Raw genomic sequence first — 14,991 nt, 5'->3', positions numbered from 1 at the left:
GGCAACTGAATGTTTTATTAAACTCTGTAAAAATTTGAAAGTTGCTATTTGTTTTTTTCCTGCAGTTAGAAAAGTAGGCCTGGAGCTTGCATTTAGCATTGGGGCCGCATGACAGGGTGAGAAGGGAAGACAGGAAAACAAAGGGTTAAAAGATTTAAAGAAAGAGAAAAAATGAAAAAGTGCGGGAAAAGGGGATAATGATGTGATAGGTCAATTGTTGATTGTGGATGGGAAAAGGGTCAAGGTATCAGTAAAGGGGGCTGGGGGTGAAGGGGAAGCAGTTACCTGAGTATTTCCCACTCTCACTCCCCTTTTTTAGATTCTGATTTTTCGGGCAATTTTGTCATATTAGCAGGGTGGCGTTCTTTCATAGGTCCATGAAAGTGTTAATGTTTTGGGTCTTGGCGGTGGTTGATGGTTGTTGTGGGGGTTAGGTGTGTGAGGTGGTTATCCACTAAGTGTCCCCGAGGCGGTGTGCTAGCGGCTGGGGGCCTGGTTAGAGAGCGGAGGGTTTTTTTTTTAGTTAAAGGGAATTTGGGGATTTTCATGGACCTGTAAGAAAGAAAGTTCCTCTAAGGGACAGCTAGTGGACATGGCTATAGACTTTGTACGGTGCTGCGTAATATGTTGGTGCTGTATAAATACTGTGTAATAATAATAATAACCCTCCAATATGGCTGAGGCTGTTGGTTACTCTTGTAGTCAACACCAGTTAGTAAAAACGATTGATGGAAAAATAAACATTTTTATGTCCTACAATAAGCTTAAAGGTAAGTGGGTAAAGATAAAGATAGCTATCAATGTTCAACTTCATTAGCAGCTTAACTTACTAGTGTGGAGTTCCATATCCCTTTGCTTTGGTAAAGCCCATTGATATAGCCACAACTAATGCAGGCAGGCCTAAAAAGAAATATTAATGTCATCAAAAGGTAGATTTTTTCCACAGCTAATAAACATTGGAATATATTTAAATTTTATGATCATATCGCAATGAAAAATATTTAAAGTAAAAACAAGTTTTTAGTTTTAGAAATATAGATAAAAGGTATTTTTGCATTCTGATTTATCGAACAAAACCTGAAATAGATTAAATTAAAAATATTTCCCAAATATCAGCAAATGATTTTAAGAAATCTATTCCAGGTTTGCTGGATCACCCAGGTTTACCCATAATAATCAGTCTTTCCCAGTCTTGCAGGCCCTTTCTCTAGTCAAATGAAAAGACTTTCTCAGATTGCCTCTCCTGGTGTTCTAGGTGAATTAGACAAACATACAGGGGGTTAAATGATAAATGCAATACAAAATATTATTACCAGCTCCCATAGCTTCCTATAGGAGTATACCTATGACCAGGCCCAATACCAATACCTGCTAAACAACCATATGGGCTCTGAGACTTGAAGTCATAAATATGTGTTCGACCTTTGGATATGCCTGAATACAGAATTATTTGTGGAATAAATTGTAAGGTATCCAACATGCATATGAATTTGTAACAAGTGCATTTTTAATAATGATCTAGCTGAACAATGCATTGTATTAAATGATATATGAGCAATGCAGATGTGGCCATCTATTTGCCAGGAATGAATAATTTATGCTGCAGTGTATTTTTCAAACGCCGTTAGATTTCTGCAGTGGATAAATTACATAGAGGTTGCTAGGTTACAACTTTTCTTTTTTATTTTTTTTTATATACAAAGCTTACATGTAAACTAGGCTCACAGTAATTTCCCCATGCCTTGTGTTTTCTTGACAGTGTGTATTATGTCATATATTTCTTTTAAAATGCTGAACCCAGAAAAGCAATAGTGTTAATGTACAGGTGGTTTACATGTTCACATATTACTCTGTATTCTTCTTTATATTGTACAATATCCATTCAACTACAGAAGACATGTAGTCAACTCCTGTGAGTTTCAAAATGGGGGTTTATTAACCTTGAGCACTATTTTATCCAGCAAATCAAGTACATTTCTTTTGAGCTTGGTGTGATGTAATCAATATAATCAGCAGGTCAGAATGATATTGCAGTTTTCTATTATGTGTTCGACCCTGCAGTCTTTCATTTTGTTAGAAAACACAAAGGTGGATAATAGAGAATCCAGGAAGTCTAACGACTAAAAAGCACAGTTCAAAACCTAAAAGATTAGATTACTTAAAGAAAGCAACACAAAATTTGTTTTTTTTTTCTTCTTTTTTTTTGTTTTTTTCTGTTATGTTTTTTTACATGAAATACAGTTACCTATAAAAATGTAACTGAAAAACAATAAAGTACAAATTTACATATGGGGCTTGATTTATTAAAGCTACGCAAGGCTGGAGAGGATACACTTTCATCAGTGAAGCTGGGTGATCCAGCAAACCTGGAATGGATCTGGTTCAGGATTCAAACCATTTGCCGGCAAAAAGCAAATGACCTTGAAGAAATGCATTCCAGGTTTGTTTGATCACACAGCTTCATGGATAAAAGTGTATCCTCTTTAGCCGTGGAGGGCTTTAATAAATCAGGCACATTGTATGTATTATGACATTTTTTAAAAAAAATGGAGAAAAGGAAAAAGGCATGCAATCACTATAACTGGTACACCTGGCTAGATTAGCAGAGAACAGGTTTGGCAAATGTTAGGAACCTTAAATAAGCCCTGGCAATTTCTCCCGTTACCAGTGAGAGCTCCTACAGTTTAGGTCAATTTTAAGATGAATTGACTTATTTTTTCTACATAACAAACAAATGGTAGATTTTATATCATTTGTTACAACACAGCCAATGTATATTTCTCTATATTAAGGGTTTTATAAAATAACAGTTTCCCTTGATGGCCTGGGCAATGCATCTGGGAGCAATTCAAACAAGGGATCTACATTTACTTTGTGAGTTTTCTCTTTGTTAGCATAGATTTTTTTCCATGTGCTCCAGAATAACAAAACATGATATTTGTACTATTTATAGGACAGAGCTAGGAAAATAGATTGTGAGCTTAGTTTGCAATAGGAATCATCTATTATGGGTAAATACCTACTGTAATACAATATATAAAAGGATAAACGATGAACATAGTTTAATATTATTTATTATGGTCTATAATGACTGAAAAACCCAAGAATAAAATAAATGTATGGCCTAGTAAATTTCAATATTACACATTGGCAACAACACATATTTAACAACTATATATACAAACTTACCCCAGCCAAGGCACAGGAAGCGTTTTCTGATGACTCTTGTTCTAATTTTCCCAGTAACTGCCATGTATGACTGCCAAGCTTCTGTCAAAACCCAGCAAAATGAAGCCAAGAAAAAGAAATGGAGGAAGGCTGTGGTCATGGTGCAGATACCCTGAGGAAATAAAAAAATATTTTTTTACTAAATCAAATACAATACAAACACATTGTGGTTACTTTTATCAATCTCTTTTGTATATAAGTGTGAAATATATGTACTATAACCAAAGTCTTCTTTAATCAGTTCACAGTCTCAGATTGTACACTTTCTTAAACAATTTAGAAAGTATTCTATTTATTTATAAATGCATTTATTTATTTAGTTATAATTTATTTACCGTATACAGAAATGTTTGTTTAACATTTTGTTTGTTGAAAGAGGATTCACCATATGTATAATGTTGAAGCTGATGGGCAAATTCTATATGATTGTAAATATGATTGGCAAATTGGTTTTCATTTAAATGTAACAGAGAATCTTGCATGTAATAGGAGTCTCTCTATTAGGTGAATCCTCTTGGAAAATGGTAGTGAATGTTGTAAAACTCAAACTGATAATCATTTGTTGACTGCTATATATAGAGATCCCTTAATATGTATCTTTGTTTAGAAATAAGCACTTTCGGGTTTACCCTTCACAATTGGGAATCAGGAAATGAACGTTCGCTGATCTTCCCTGTGCTCAAATACAACACTTGACATGATGGTCCTGGCCACCCAGAAAGGACAGGTAAGCCAGGGACACATTGCAAGGAATACACTCTTTGCAGACCATAGAAAGGATCTGGCAGTGTTATCGTTATCTGAATCCCTTTTGAAAGAATGTTGGCAGCCTGGACAAGACCACATATAGGTGGCTGTTAATTAGGGATGACCAAGAATGCTTCTGGACATTCTCGCAAAAATGTCCTCGAATTTCCGATGGGGAGAACCGATTTCGTGGACCCATCATAAAATAAAGGTAATCATTACAGGAGTAGTACTGCGGCTTCATTCATGAATGCTCACAGCTCACAGGATGATTCCCATGGCTGCATTTATTGATGATGAGCACAACCGCGGGACTCCTGTATTCTTGGACAGAGAATCTCTATCCAAGAACACATACAGGGCTGCAAGAGCAATCAGGGGAGCCTAGCTGCCAGCTCCGCTCCACTAATTGCTCTTGCAGGTCCCAAAAAATGAGATCTCGATGGCCTAACTTACACAGGCCGTTCTCGCTTACGTTTGCTACTGTGATTTCAAACTTATATGGCATTTTGAAGAAGTCCTTATTGTAAGATCAAACAAACACATAGATGCAATAAATCAGATTTGAAAATACAGGATCCATACTTAGACACATTTTCTCAAGTAAAATAACTGCTGAGGGTCAAATAAACACTGCACCTGTGAGCCTGTGAACTAATGAGAGGGCTTGCTCCAGTACAGACACAGCATCTTCATTTTTGACCTGCCATGGTTTTACCTTTAAACACTATACATTTTAAAGTGGTAACAAAAGCATAAGGACAGCATAAAATGCACAATTTCTTTGACCTTTGTTGAAGGTACTTAACAGAACCCTGAGCACTGAAGCAAAATGAAGAACATTAATTAGTAGTAATGTATGAGGGAAAAAAATAATCTTCAAGTGACCAAAGGCAAAATAATTATCTTTAACGCTTTACAACAATTTGTCATATGTGTATATTATATTGGAACTTGGAGTAACAGCCACAAAAACTCATGAATGTGCACAAAAATATATGGTTCTCACTGGGTATAACCATGCTTTAAATAGCAGAGGCAGGTTAAAATATTGGAAGACAGGAACATTGGTTTCCAGCAAGAGATTACTTTCATTTTTGTGTGTAGTACTTTATATATATATATATATATATATATATATATATATATATATATATAAATAGATGCATACAAAATGTTGTATTTGGTGGTGTCAAGAAATACCTTAGATTACAGTGGCTAAAAAGTACATTATGGGAAGTGACAGGGTTTGGTAGTTCCAGCCTTTTCCTTATACAAAGGTGCATTCCTGCTCATTCATGTGCTAAACTGAATTGTATATTTATATACCAGCAATGCTACCAATTACTAATTGAAAATATCCAGTTCCTTGGTAATGCAAATACTATATACTTAAAGATCCAGTTAATGTAACCAATGACTGAATGTATCCAAATGAGTATTTTATTTCTGGTTAGTTTTATGCAGTGGCAGTGGCACAGTGCTTTATCCTATTGCTATTTTGTGTATTGTTTTCAAGGGCAGTTACTGAGAGCAAACTGAATGTTTGTTGAGACATCTGGTGGCATGACTAACGTTTACAGCTTCTCACAGCCATCAGGAAATCATTAACAGCCACACTGATTAGAAAGGTAAATGATGTCACAGATGGAATATTTTCTGAAATGCTTGTGGCTATATTTGTTTCTCTATGAGTCACAATGCAGAGATTAGGAAACATGGTAGAGCGCAAACCATTACTAGGATTGTAAAATGAGGGCAAAGTTATCATAGTTGATTTATTGTATAATAACTCACAGAAATGTGCAATTTTATGCAAGCATTGAATGCATATTAAAAACAATATTTTCATTGGCCTAAAGTTACACTTGTCCTAAAAGCTTTTTAACAGAAAAATCTTCAGTAGAAAGAATAACAGTCTTGGTAATCTTTCGCAGAAAACTCTTCAGCAATATACATTTGCATGGTCAAAATCCTCCACCTTTTTTTTCTTCTTCTTTTTTATATATCTGTATTTACGTACATACATACAGTAGAATGGTAGTAGGTAAATATGATAACCCTGGCACGGGCAGCATGGTGGCTCAGTGGTTAGCACTCTTGCCTTTGCAGTGTAAAGTCCAACGGTTCATATGCCGGCCAGAACAATATCTGCACAGAGTTTTCAGGTTCTCTCTGTGTCTGCATGGGATTCCTCCAGGTACTCCGGTTTCCTCACACATTCCAATAACATGCAGTGAGGTTTTGATTGGCTTCCTCCCAAAAATTGACCTTAGACTACATTAACGACATATGACTGAGGTAGGGACATTAGATTGTGAGCCCCTTTGAGGGACAGTTAGTGACATGACTATGGACTTTGTACAGCGCTGCGTAATGATGGCGCTATATAAATACTGTGTAATAATAATCTCCTTTTTTGAAGTGGAAACGCCCCTATTGATTTGTATAAGATTTGTCCAAAAATCTTTTAAATGTGGCATAGGTCGTGCCGAGTTGTGACTTGCATCTATAGCCATTTCGCACAAGCAATAAAACCACTTTACTAACCTAATCTAATCTATCAATATCTATATGGCCATCCATGTATCTGTTTTAGTGATACTGATTCAACCCTAAATCCAACTAAAAGTTATGGGTCTGATTTATTAAAGCTCTCTAAAGCTGGAGATGATACACTTTCATTAATGGATCTGAGTGATCCAGCAAACCTGGAATAGATTTCTTAAAGACGTTCGTTAATTTTTATTTGTGTTTTCAATCCTGGGTCGGATCCATTCCAGGTTTCCTGGTTCACCTATATTTTCTGTGAAAAAAGATTAAAAAATAAAAGTGTTGCATAGAAATAATGAACCATAGAAATGCTTCATGTTCACAATATATAGATATGTGTCATAATTGTCTACTTTCTCCTGAGTTCTACTGTCTGTGTCTGAAAGCATTGATATCTTGCAAATTGACTCCCCTACTACATTGCAGGGAGTTAAATTGTTATTTTTCATCCTGAACTCCTAATCCTTTTGTATTTAGGGACTGTTTATATGTTCTCTGCTAACTGGTACAAAACATCTGTGAACCGCTTGTTTAATTTATGTCTCCGGTAGAATATTTTAGTTTGTTTCTTAGTCAGTTCCTCTTCGTGACTAACTCTTCAAGTTCCTGTTGTCAGTATGTGGTTTGGGTTGTTTGGGTGTTGTTAGCCTATAGTTTACTGTATAGTGTCCAGTTTTTTTTGTTCCCCAGACTGCTGCTCAGTTGTCTTGTATAATCCAGCTTTCCTTTTTCCTTGTCACTGGGCCCTTTTTCTGGTCTCTTTGGCTCTGATGTTTGTAGATCCTGCCTTTGAAATCCCTACACCACTGTATTTCTTTAAAGAACATCACTGTGAATTTAGCCATTTTTTTGCAGTATATGTGTGACCAGATTGGAAACTAATAAGGACAAAAGTAGAACACTTTTCCTAAGCATTGTTAAACTTACTTTGGGACAATACAATCAATCAAAGTTAAACTATTTTAGAAAAGGAGTCTGAATGCTGAGTAATATAATGCAACTGCCAGACATACAGAAACCTCTGTGGATAATGTCATTGGCAGAAGCAGACTATGTCTGTCATTTACAGAGGAGAATCTCTCACCACATATCCAAAGGTAATTAATCTTGTGCACTGAGTTCCTTGTAGCTTTAAAATGGCTTTTCAGAAACTGCTGCAATTTCTAAATCCATTAATCTTCAGAAAAAACTGTAAATGTGCATGTTTTTACCATTTGAGCTTTAAAGTAAACTATAATAATTATTCTTGTTAATATTCAGGTATGCATAGTGTAAAATTTATGTACAAATGAAATATCAAAATGAAAAGTATGTAGAATAAAATAATAATACAAGGAAGACTATATATTGAAATGATATTTCTATAACAATCACACCAAACATCTATAAAAGACTGCTCATGTAGCTGAGCACATCTGGCCTCAGCACTGACTCATGGACTACAAGCCACACTACAACACTTTAACACTGCTGCCAAGTAAAATTATTTCTCCACTGACATAAGCTTCCAACCCACACAGCCTCTTCTCAACAATTGACTTACTCGTAAACCCAACACCTGCTCCCCCTACAACTACCTTCTCTGTCCAAGACATAGGCACCAACTTTAGAGATAAAATTGTCAAAATCAGACAATGATGTCTCTGCTCACCGGGCCACTCCAACCATCTTCATCCCTTCCACCTGTAAATCATCACTAACCATCTTCAGCCCTGTTACTGTGGATGAAGTCTCCTTTCTCATCATCTCCATCTACTACCTGACCTGCTTAACCCAGTTCCCTCTGATCTACTTCGTGCCCATCCCTCCACCCTGGACCCCACACTAAACAAACCCCTCGCTTTCTACTGGTATATACCCCTTCGCTTTCTAACATGGCATTATTCTCCCCATCCTGAAGAAACCCTCACTAGACCCCTTTCTACTTTCTAGCTACAGTCTAGCGCCTTGTCTATAAAAGACTTGCCGAATATCTGAACACTAACTCTCTCCTTGACAAACTCCAGTCTGGCTTTTAAGCTGCCATTCCATAAAAACAGCCCCTACTAAAATGGCAAATGACCTCATTAGTGCTAAGTCACAAGGCAAATTTTCCTTTCTCATCCTCCTAGATATTTCCTGACACTGTTGATTACCCCCTTCTAATCAAAATCATGAATTCCATTGGTATCAGTGACACTGCTCTCTCTTGGTTTGGTTCCTACTTGTCTGACCGCTCCATTAAAGATTCTTTCTCTCGGTAGTCTCATATCCTCCTTTGCCAGTACCATCTGGTGATGTCACTCAAATCTATCTGTCCACCCCTGACTTGTCTCTCTCTTAGTCCTGGATAAGGGTTAAAGCTGCCTGTCAGCCATATCGTCACAGATTTCCACAGCTCAACCTGGATAAAACAGACACCCCCTCCAAATTCCAAATCTCCCCTTGACATATTCCTAACTGTTAACAATACTGTTATTCGTCCCACCCCTCAGGCACATTGTCCTGTCACCTTTGATACTGCCCTCTCTTTTACCCCCCTTGTTAGAAACGTTTTCAGGTTTTGTCACTTTCACCTGCACAACATCTCCAAAATCTGCCCCTACCTGTCCCCAGAGACCACCAAACTCCTTGTAGATGCTGTTATCATCTCTCGCCTGGACTACTGTAACCTCCTCTGTAACACTCTGGCCTTTACAGCACTAGGGTCTAGGTTCCAATCTCAGCCAGCAGGTTCTCCCCAAGTTTGCATGGGTTTCCTCTGGGTATTCCGGTTTCCTCCCACATCCCAAAAACATGCAGTTAGGTTTATTGGCTTCCCCATAAAAATTGGTCTGTGGTATGACATATGACTGTGGTGGGGACATTAGATTGTGAGCCCCTTTGAGGGACAGCTAGTGATATGACAACAAACTTTGTAATGTGCTGTAATGTCAGTGCTATATAAATATGGGTAATAATAATAAAACAATGTTGGCCTCCTACTACTCTACAATCAAAAAATCTGACAATACACATTTATGAATTGCTCTGAAGCCTATTGCAGATATCTTTCTCTAAAGGGAGTTGAAAAGATGGCATACTCAAATGTTTGACTTTACAGTTCTGTAGGAGGATTTACACTTACCCAGTAAATATATATGCATTATTTGTTTCTCATAAGTAGAAAAATATGGGTAATTTCAATAGGTACATTTACAAACATGTCAAGGTTTCATCTCTCATATTCTTCTTCTATGAGGAAAGCTGCATTCAATTATTTAAAATGAAAAAAAAAAAAAAAAATTCATTTTGCATACATTTCTGCAATTAAAACATATATGTATGATTTGTTTCTTTTTAGCATGTAAATATGGTTAATTTCAATAACTACATTTACATACATGTCCAGGTTTCTTGTTCCTTATTCTTCTACATAAAAATGAAAAAAGGGACCAAAGTCTTCAAATTAAAAAAAATATTGCATTTTTCATGTTTCTCTATGTTTGTATAGCCAGCTGTGCATAAGGCACCACTGGTGTATAATTCAAACATATTATAACACATACAGCCATTCATTTAGCTTTAAACACAGCTGCTCAAAAAAAACTTGTCTCTGCAAAATATGGAACATTGGCTAATACAATATAAGGCTTGTGGTATACAAGCACAGAACAAAATCATCTGCATTTTCCTGGCTGCTTTAGGCTGGTAGTTGTATATTTAACAGTTTATCTAGTTGATTCATTTGTTCATTTTGAAGCTTTCTTGACTAAACCTCAATGGTTTTTCAATATGGGTGCTATTAATAGTGAGAGATGAAAAGGAAGACAAGGATAGACAGGATAGATAACAATAGCCAAATGTAATACGGTTTATTGAATCCTGTTACATTTGGCAAGCATTTTCTTTGTTGGTCTTGTGAATATATATCTCTAATTATCTTTACAGCTATATGTTGGTTTAGGCATAAGCAGAAACATGTTCTGTAAGACTCCAGCTACATCCTAAAAAAATCAATAGCAAACAATTTTATAAATATCCACTAAAAAGTAAAATATAACATGTATGTAAATGTATATTATTATATGCAGCAAAGCAAACTGCATAGCGCTATATACCCTTTACAGTTGTTATAGGTATTCTGCTATAAGACCTTTTATGACTGAATTGTGCTTAACCTATTTAGCCTATTACAAATACATTTCTTTATGTATCAGTATAACAAGGTTATACTCATCATTTCACAGCTACATCTATCACTCAGGCTGACAAAGCAGAACTATGAACTATGGCTATGAACTCCAATCTTTGTGTATTGAACCTCCTGGCTGCTGAAGCTTTAGCAATCAATTGGGTTGCTATAAAATATATTTCTATAAAGCGTACTGCCTGTTCAACTGTGCTGATCTTTGTATACAGTGATGCCTGTTAAGCAATGTATTTTTCATCCATCTTTCTGGAATCCAGATAGTTAAACAGCTAGGTGTCAGGTTTTCTACTAGGGTCAAATTTAATATTACTTTCTGCTTTCTAAATCCTTGGTAAAGCTTGTTGGTAGTTCCGATCTTACTGCATGGATCAACTGTATATTCTTAAAATCCCTTTGCTTTACTATATTTCAGAAGCCCATGCCTTGCGAAAGCTAAAGTGGTTCACCAATAAATGGTTACAAAATAGTTATATTCCTCATTGTAACCCTTCACCAGTCACAAATAGCTAATGATATGTTCTACTGGCAGTCTGCTTAGTACATATTTGCAAAGTGAATATTTTTCAATTTAAATTATATGTTTGAAATACTTTTTTAAAATTATTATACCATTTTATTATGCCATTTTTTAATATTATGTTTATGCTGTTTTTTATCATTTTTTTTTATTCATTAAAAACCTGCATTCTTCTCCCCCCCATAAATTTCACTTTTGCCCACCATGCACATGAACAGTTATCCCCATAGCCAAAACAGCTGCAATTATGTAGAAAGAAGCCAGCACACTCATCCATCACATTATTTCTTCAAAGAAGATGAGACAGTCAAAAATGAGCTGACCCTTTAAATGTTAATCTATAAAAGGACAGTTCAAAAATCCCTCTTTTATATATTCACAACAAGAAGAACCTCTATTGGCTGGTTTAAAATTTTTGAATAACAAAACAATTTATTACAAATTCTACTGTAGAATAAAACAGATTGTGATTTTCTCTTTCTGGTTTAAAAATGTGTTTTTCCACCAAAAATGTAACTTCAGTTTACAGAAATGCCATATGCTTTTTAAAAAAGAAAAAAAAAACTTTTCCACATGTGCTCTCAACCTTCAAGGTAGTTTTGGTGACAACATTATCAGGCACTCTTTGGGAAAGGGCAAGACATCTTTCTTTTACAGAGATCTAAACCTTTATTTGTCCTGTCGATCACTATGAATGGCCACTCACATTTGAGTTAATTTGAGTTTTTAAGAACAAAAAGCAAGGCAAACTCATCCACATGATCTTTTGGTAGCTATCTAAGATTGGGAACTAGTTTCCCTTTAGGGGGATTTCCTTTTGCTAGCTGTCCCGTCTCTGGGACAAGAAGTGAAGCAAACCTGAGAGGAATCATATACTTTACTAATTTAGGATATTAAAAATACAGTATTGTAGCAGAGTTTACTCTTTTTGTACTACCTGAAATCACAACTATGAGTAAAAAATAACTTCAAAAGGTCCTGGTGTGAGATTCTTTTTAAAAGCATAAACATAAACCAGTCAAAATATTGAACTAACTGTTGTTAGGATCTAACAACTGATTGACATAATCAGGTAAGAAAAATATAAACACTCATTTTCTACATGACATGCTAAGCTCTAATGATGTACAAGATAAACTGCCAACTCATGACAAATAAGTCTGCTGAAAGTCAGTGTGCTATTTATTAGGCTGCATATTAATTTATTCTAATTAAGGGAAATAGGGTACCTTTTACACAGGTCTTGATCTTTGTCGAAAATGATTTAGTGAATATTCAAATGGTATTTAGTATCTGATAGGTAACTGGATTGCCTCATATTTCTTCCTGCAGTAGCCATTATGCTTTATAAGCATAATGATAAGTCATATGTGCTTCAATAAACAATGCCATTAGGTTATGACTAAACAATGGCTTATACAGACATAATCTTTGGTAGTTTGTAATATAAAGATCCCCTTCAGGTAACATACTACCCAGGCAGTACAATGATTAAGCACAGAATGAAGCTGTAAATATTTATTATGGATATAGTTTAACTGTCTGACATCTGCTCTTATAGCAGTTCCTTATCTCCCCTACAATCTGGTATATATTATGAAAAAAATTCACAGATTTAGACATTTTCTTGTAACCGGTGTTTTGTAAAAAAAAAAAAATGGCAAATGGTTCCCTACTGAGCTGTCCTATTACCTTTTAAATTTTAGGACGTTGTCCCGATCCAAATAATATAGGGAAATGAGATTTCTGCCTGGCCATTATTATTATTTTTTTAATGCGCCTTTAGGTTTCAAGTGTCACATAGGAACACTGGATAAATGATGAAATGACAATAAAACAAAACAAGTTATTTATAAAACAGGGAATCAGACATTCCCTCAAAGATTCCCTCTTGGGAATCTTCCACCAGATCAATGTGTTTCAATTGCAGTATTTTGATTCTCACTGGGGACTGTTTGGGGGGAATGTCTGATTCTCTGTTATATATATATATATATATATATATATATATATATATATCGCCCAATGTGTTTTAATAGGCTACAGCATGGGAATGGCACTAAGGGAAGATAGTTAGTACATAAAATTTATTTGGAAATATACTACCCAGATTTAAAATAAAGCTCATTACCGCATATATATATATATATATATATGACTCTTCATGAAATCGAGAAGTACTATTCATGGCTTTTATAGTATGTGTCAAGTGGGTTTCCATGGAAGTGTTGATGTCATGACATACTGGCATTAATCTGCTATGTTAATGTCAATGCAGTGTTTAAACAAGTGGGATTTATGAAGCAAGTTAGGTGTATGTGTAATTTTTGCTAATATTTAAAATAAGTAGGTGGGATTATTTGCTCCAAACTGCAGATCAACTGACTCAGGACCATCAGGAAACAGCCAGATAACAGTCAGAAGCTGTATGTATGTCATAGGGCATTAAGCAGCTAAAGATAGATAGAGCTGATGATATAATTTCCTTATTGCAGTCCAAGACTTGTGTCATGACCTATGTTATATATGGAGACGATGAAGGAAACAAATGAATACTAATCATTAGTTGTTGAGATGAACTTTATTTAATGCCTCTTGTATGGCTACCTACCTTGTATGGCTCTATGAAAAGATACACCAATAACAAATGTTTTAGAAGACTACTTTGTAATTACTTTAAGCATTCTAGAACTCTGTACTATTAGAAAGGTTCAGAGTGAGCAAATGTTCTACTTTAAATTAAATAGTCATATTTGTCCCTGCAGCTTCTGAACATCCATGCTAGAAAACAAGCTGCTTATTCAGCCCATGCTGAGTACCACTGCTTCATAATTCAATGGACAAAAGCAGCTTGTGCTACCAAGGCAAAATGTAAAAAGAGCAGAGAAACTGAAGGTCATGTTTAGGGTAAGATAACTCATCTTCAGGTGGGGTCATTCATATTCATGGGAGTTTTTGGAGGTTGTGATGACAAACATAAAAGCATATTTCAGTGATAGTACACCTAATATTCAAAGTATATTCACCTTAACACCTTAAATTGTGGCCGCACTGGTTTCTTTACCTCAATGCTATAATGGATGTTACTCAACCACTGGAATTGAACAAGTTAAAAGCCAAGATATAGGCCAAACATATATTTGGAATAACATATAAAATGTTTCTGTGCCTTCATTGAGATTTTTATCTCTAATTTCTCTGGCTTCATGGCTTGTCATGGCTTGTCAGCTCATGAATGTTATCAGATCACCTACAGTAATAGCAGGAAGACTTGTTTCAAATGTCAGTTCCCAGAAAAACAAAGCAAGCTTAGCCTGTGCTGTCAGTTGGTAGCATGATCCTTTCACCTGTGGGAAATGAGTGAATTGAAGTATTTTGACACACAGAACTAGGCTTGCATTGATAATTGAAAAAAGTGATAGTGGTGCTAGTGACTTATTACCCTAGTGTTAGTTTGTATTTCGATTATGAAAAAAACCAGCAGAGCAAAAAATATCAAATTCACATAAAGTTTTAATAGACATTTGACTTTATGGATCTCTTGTGTCATATTAATTGCAACAGATTTAACATTATTTTTCTTAAAGTGGACCTAGCACTAGGAGTTTTGTAAACTGCCATTGCTGAGCTCACTCTAAAAGATGTCAATTTACATAATCTCATAGTGAAAGATTCACTGAACAATTCCTTATGGCATCATACCAATATCATACTATATAAATAAATGGCAAGTATAATTATGTGTTGGGCCTTAACAACTATTCTATTTTACATG

The 14,991-nt window shown here is 35.5% G+C and overlaps 1 protein-coding gene across 5 annotated transcripts in view; it reads right to left on the bottom strand.

Moving 5' to 3' along the window:
* The window catches only part of ADGRB3 (adhesion G protein-coupled receptor B3), a 510,634-nt gene that overhangs the window by 60,641 nt on the left and 435,002 nt on the right, over positions 1-14,991 (bottom strand). For all 5 annotated transcript variants that reach the window (XM_072408480.1, XM_072408481.1, XM_072408479.1 and 2 more), the window contains 2 exons: positions 3,190-3,340; positions 831-900 (listed from right to left, as the gene is read on the bottom strand). In XM_072408480.1, coding sequence (XP_072264581.1) covers positions 831-900; positions 3,190-3,340 — 221 coding nt within the window. The remainder of the gene's footprint in view (positions 1-830; positions 901-3,189; positions 3,341-14,991) is intronic.

This window comes from Pyxicephalus adspersus, chromosome 4 (genome assembly GCF_032062135.1).
Source record: "Pyxicephalus adspersus chromosome 4, UCB_Pads_2.0, whole genome shotgun sequence".
Classification (NCBI taxonomy): Eukaryota; Metazoa; Chordata; class Amphibia; order Anura; family Pyxicephalidae; genus Pyxicephalus; species Pyxicephalus adspersus.
This window is presented reverse-complemented; position numbering and strand designations above follow the sequence as displayed.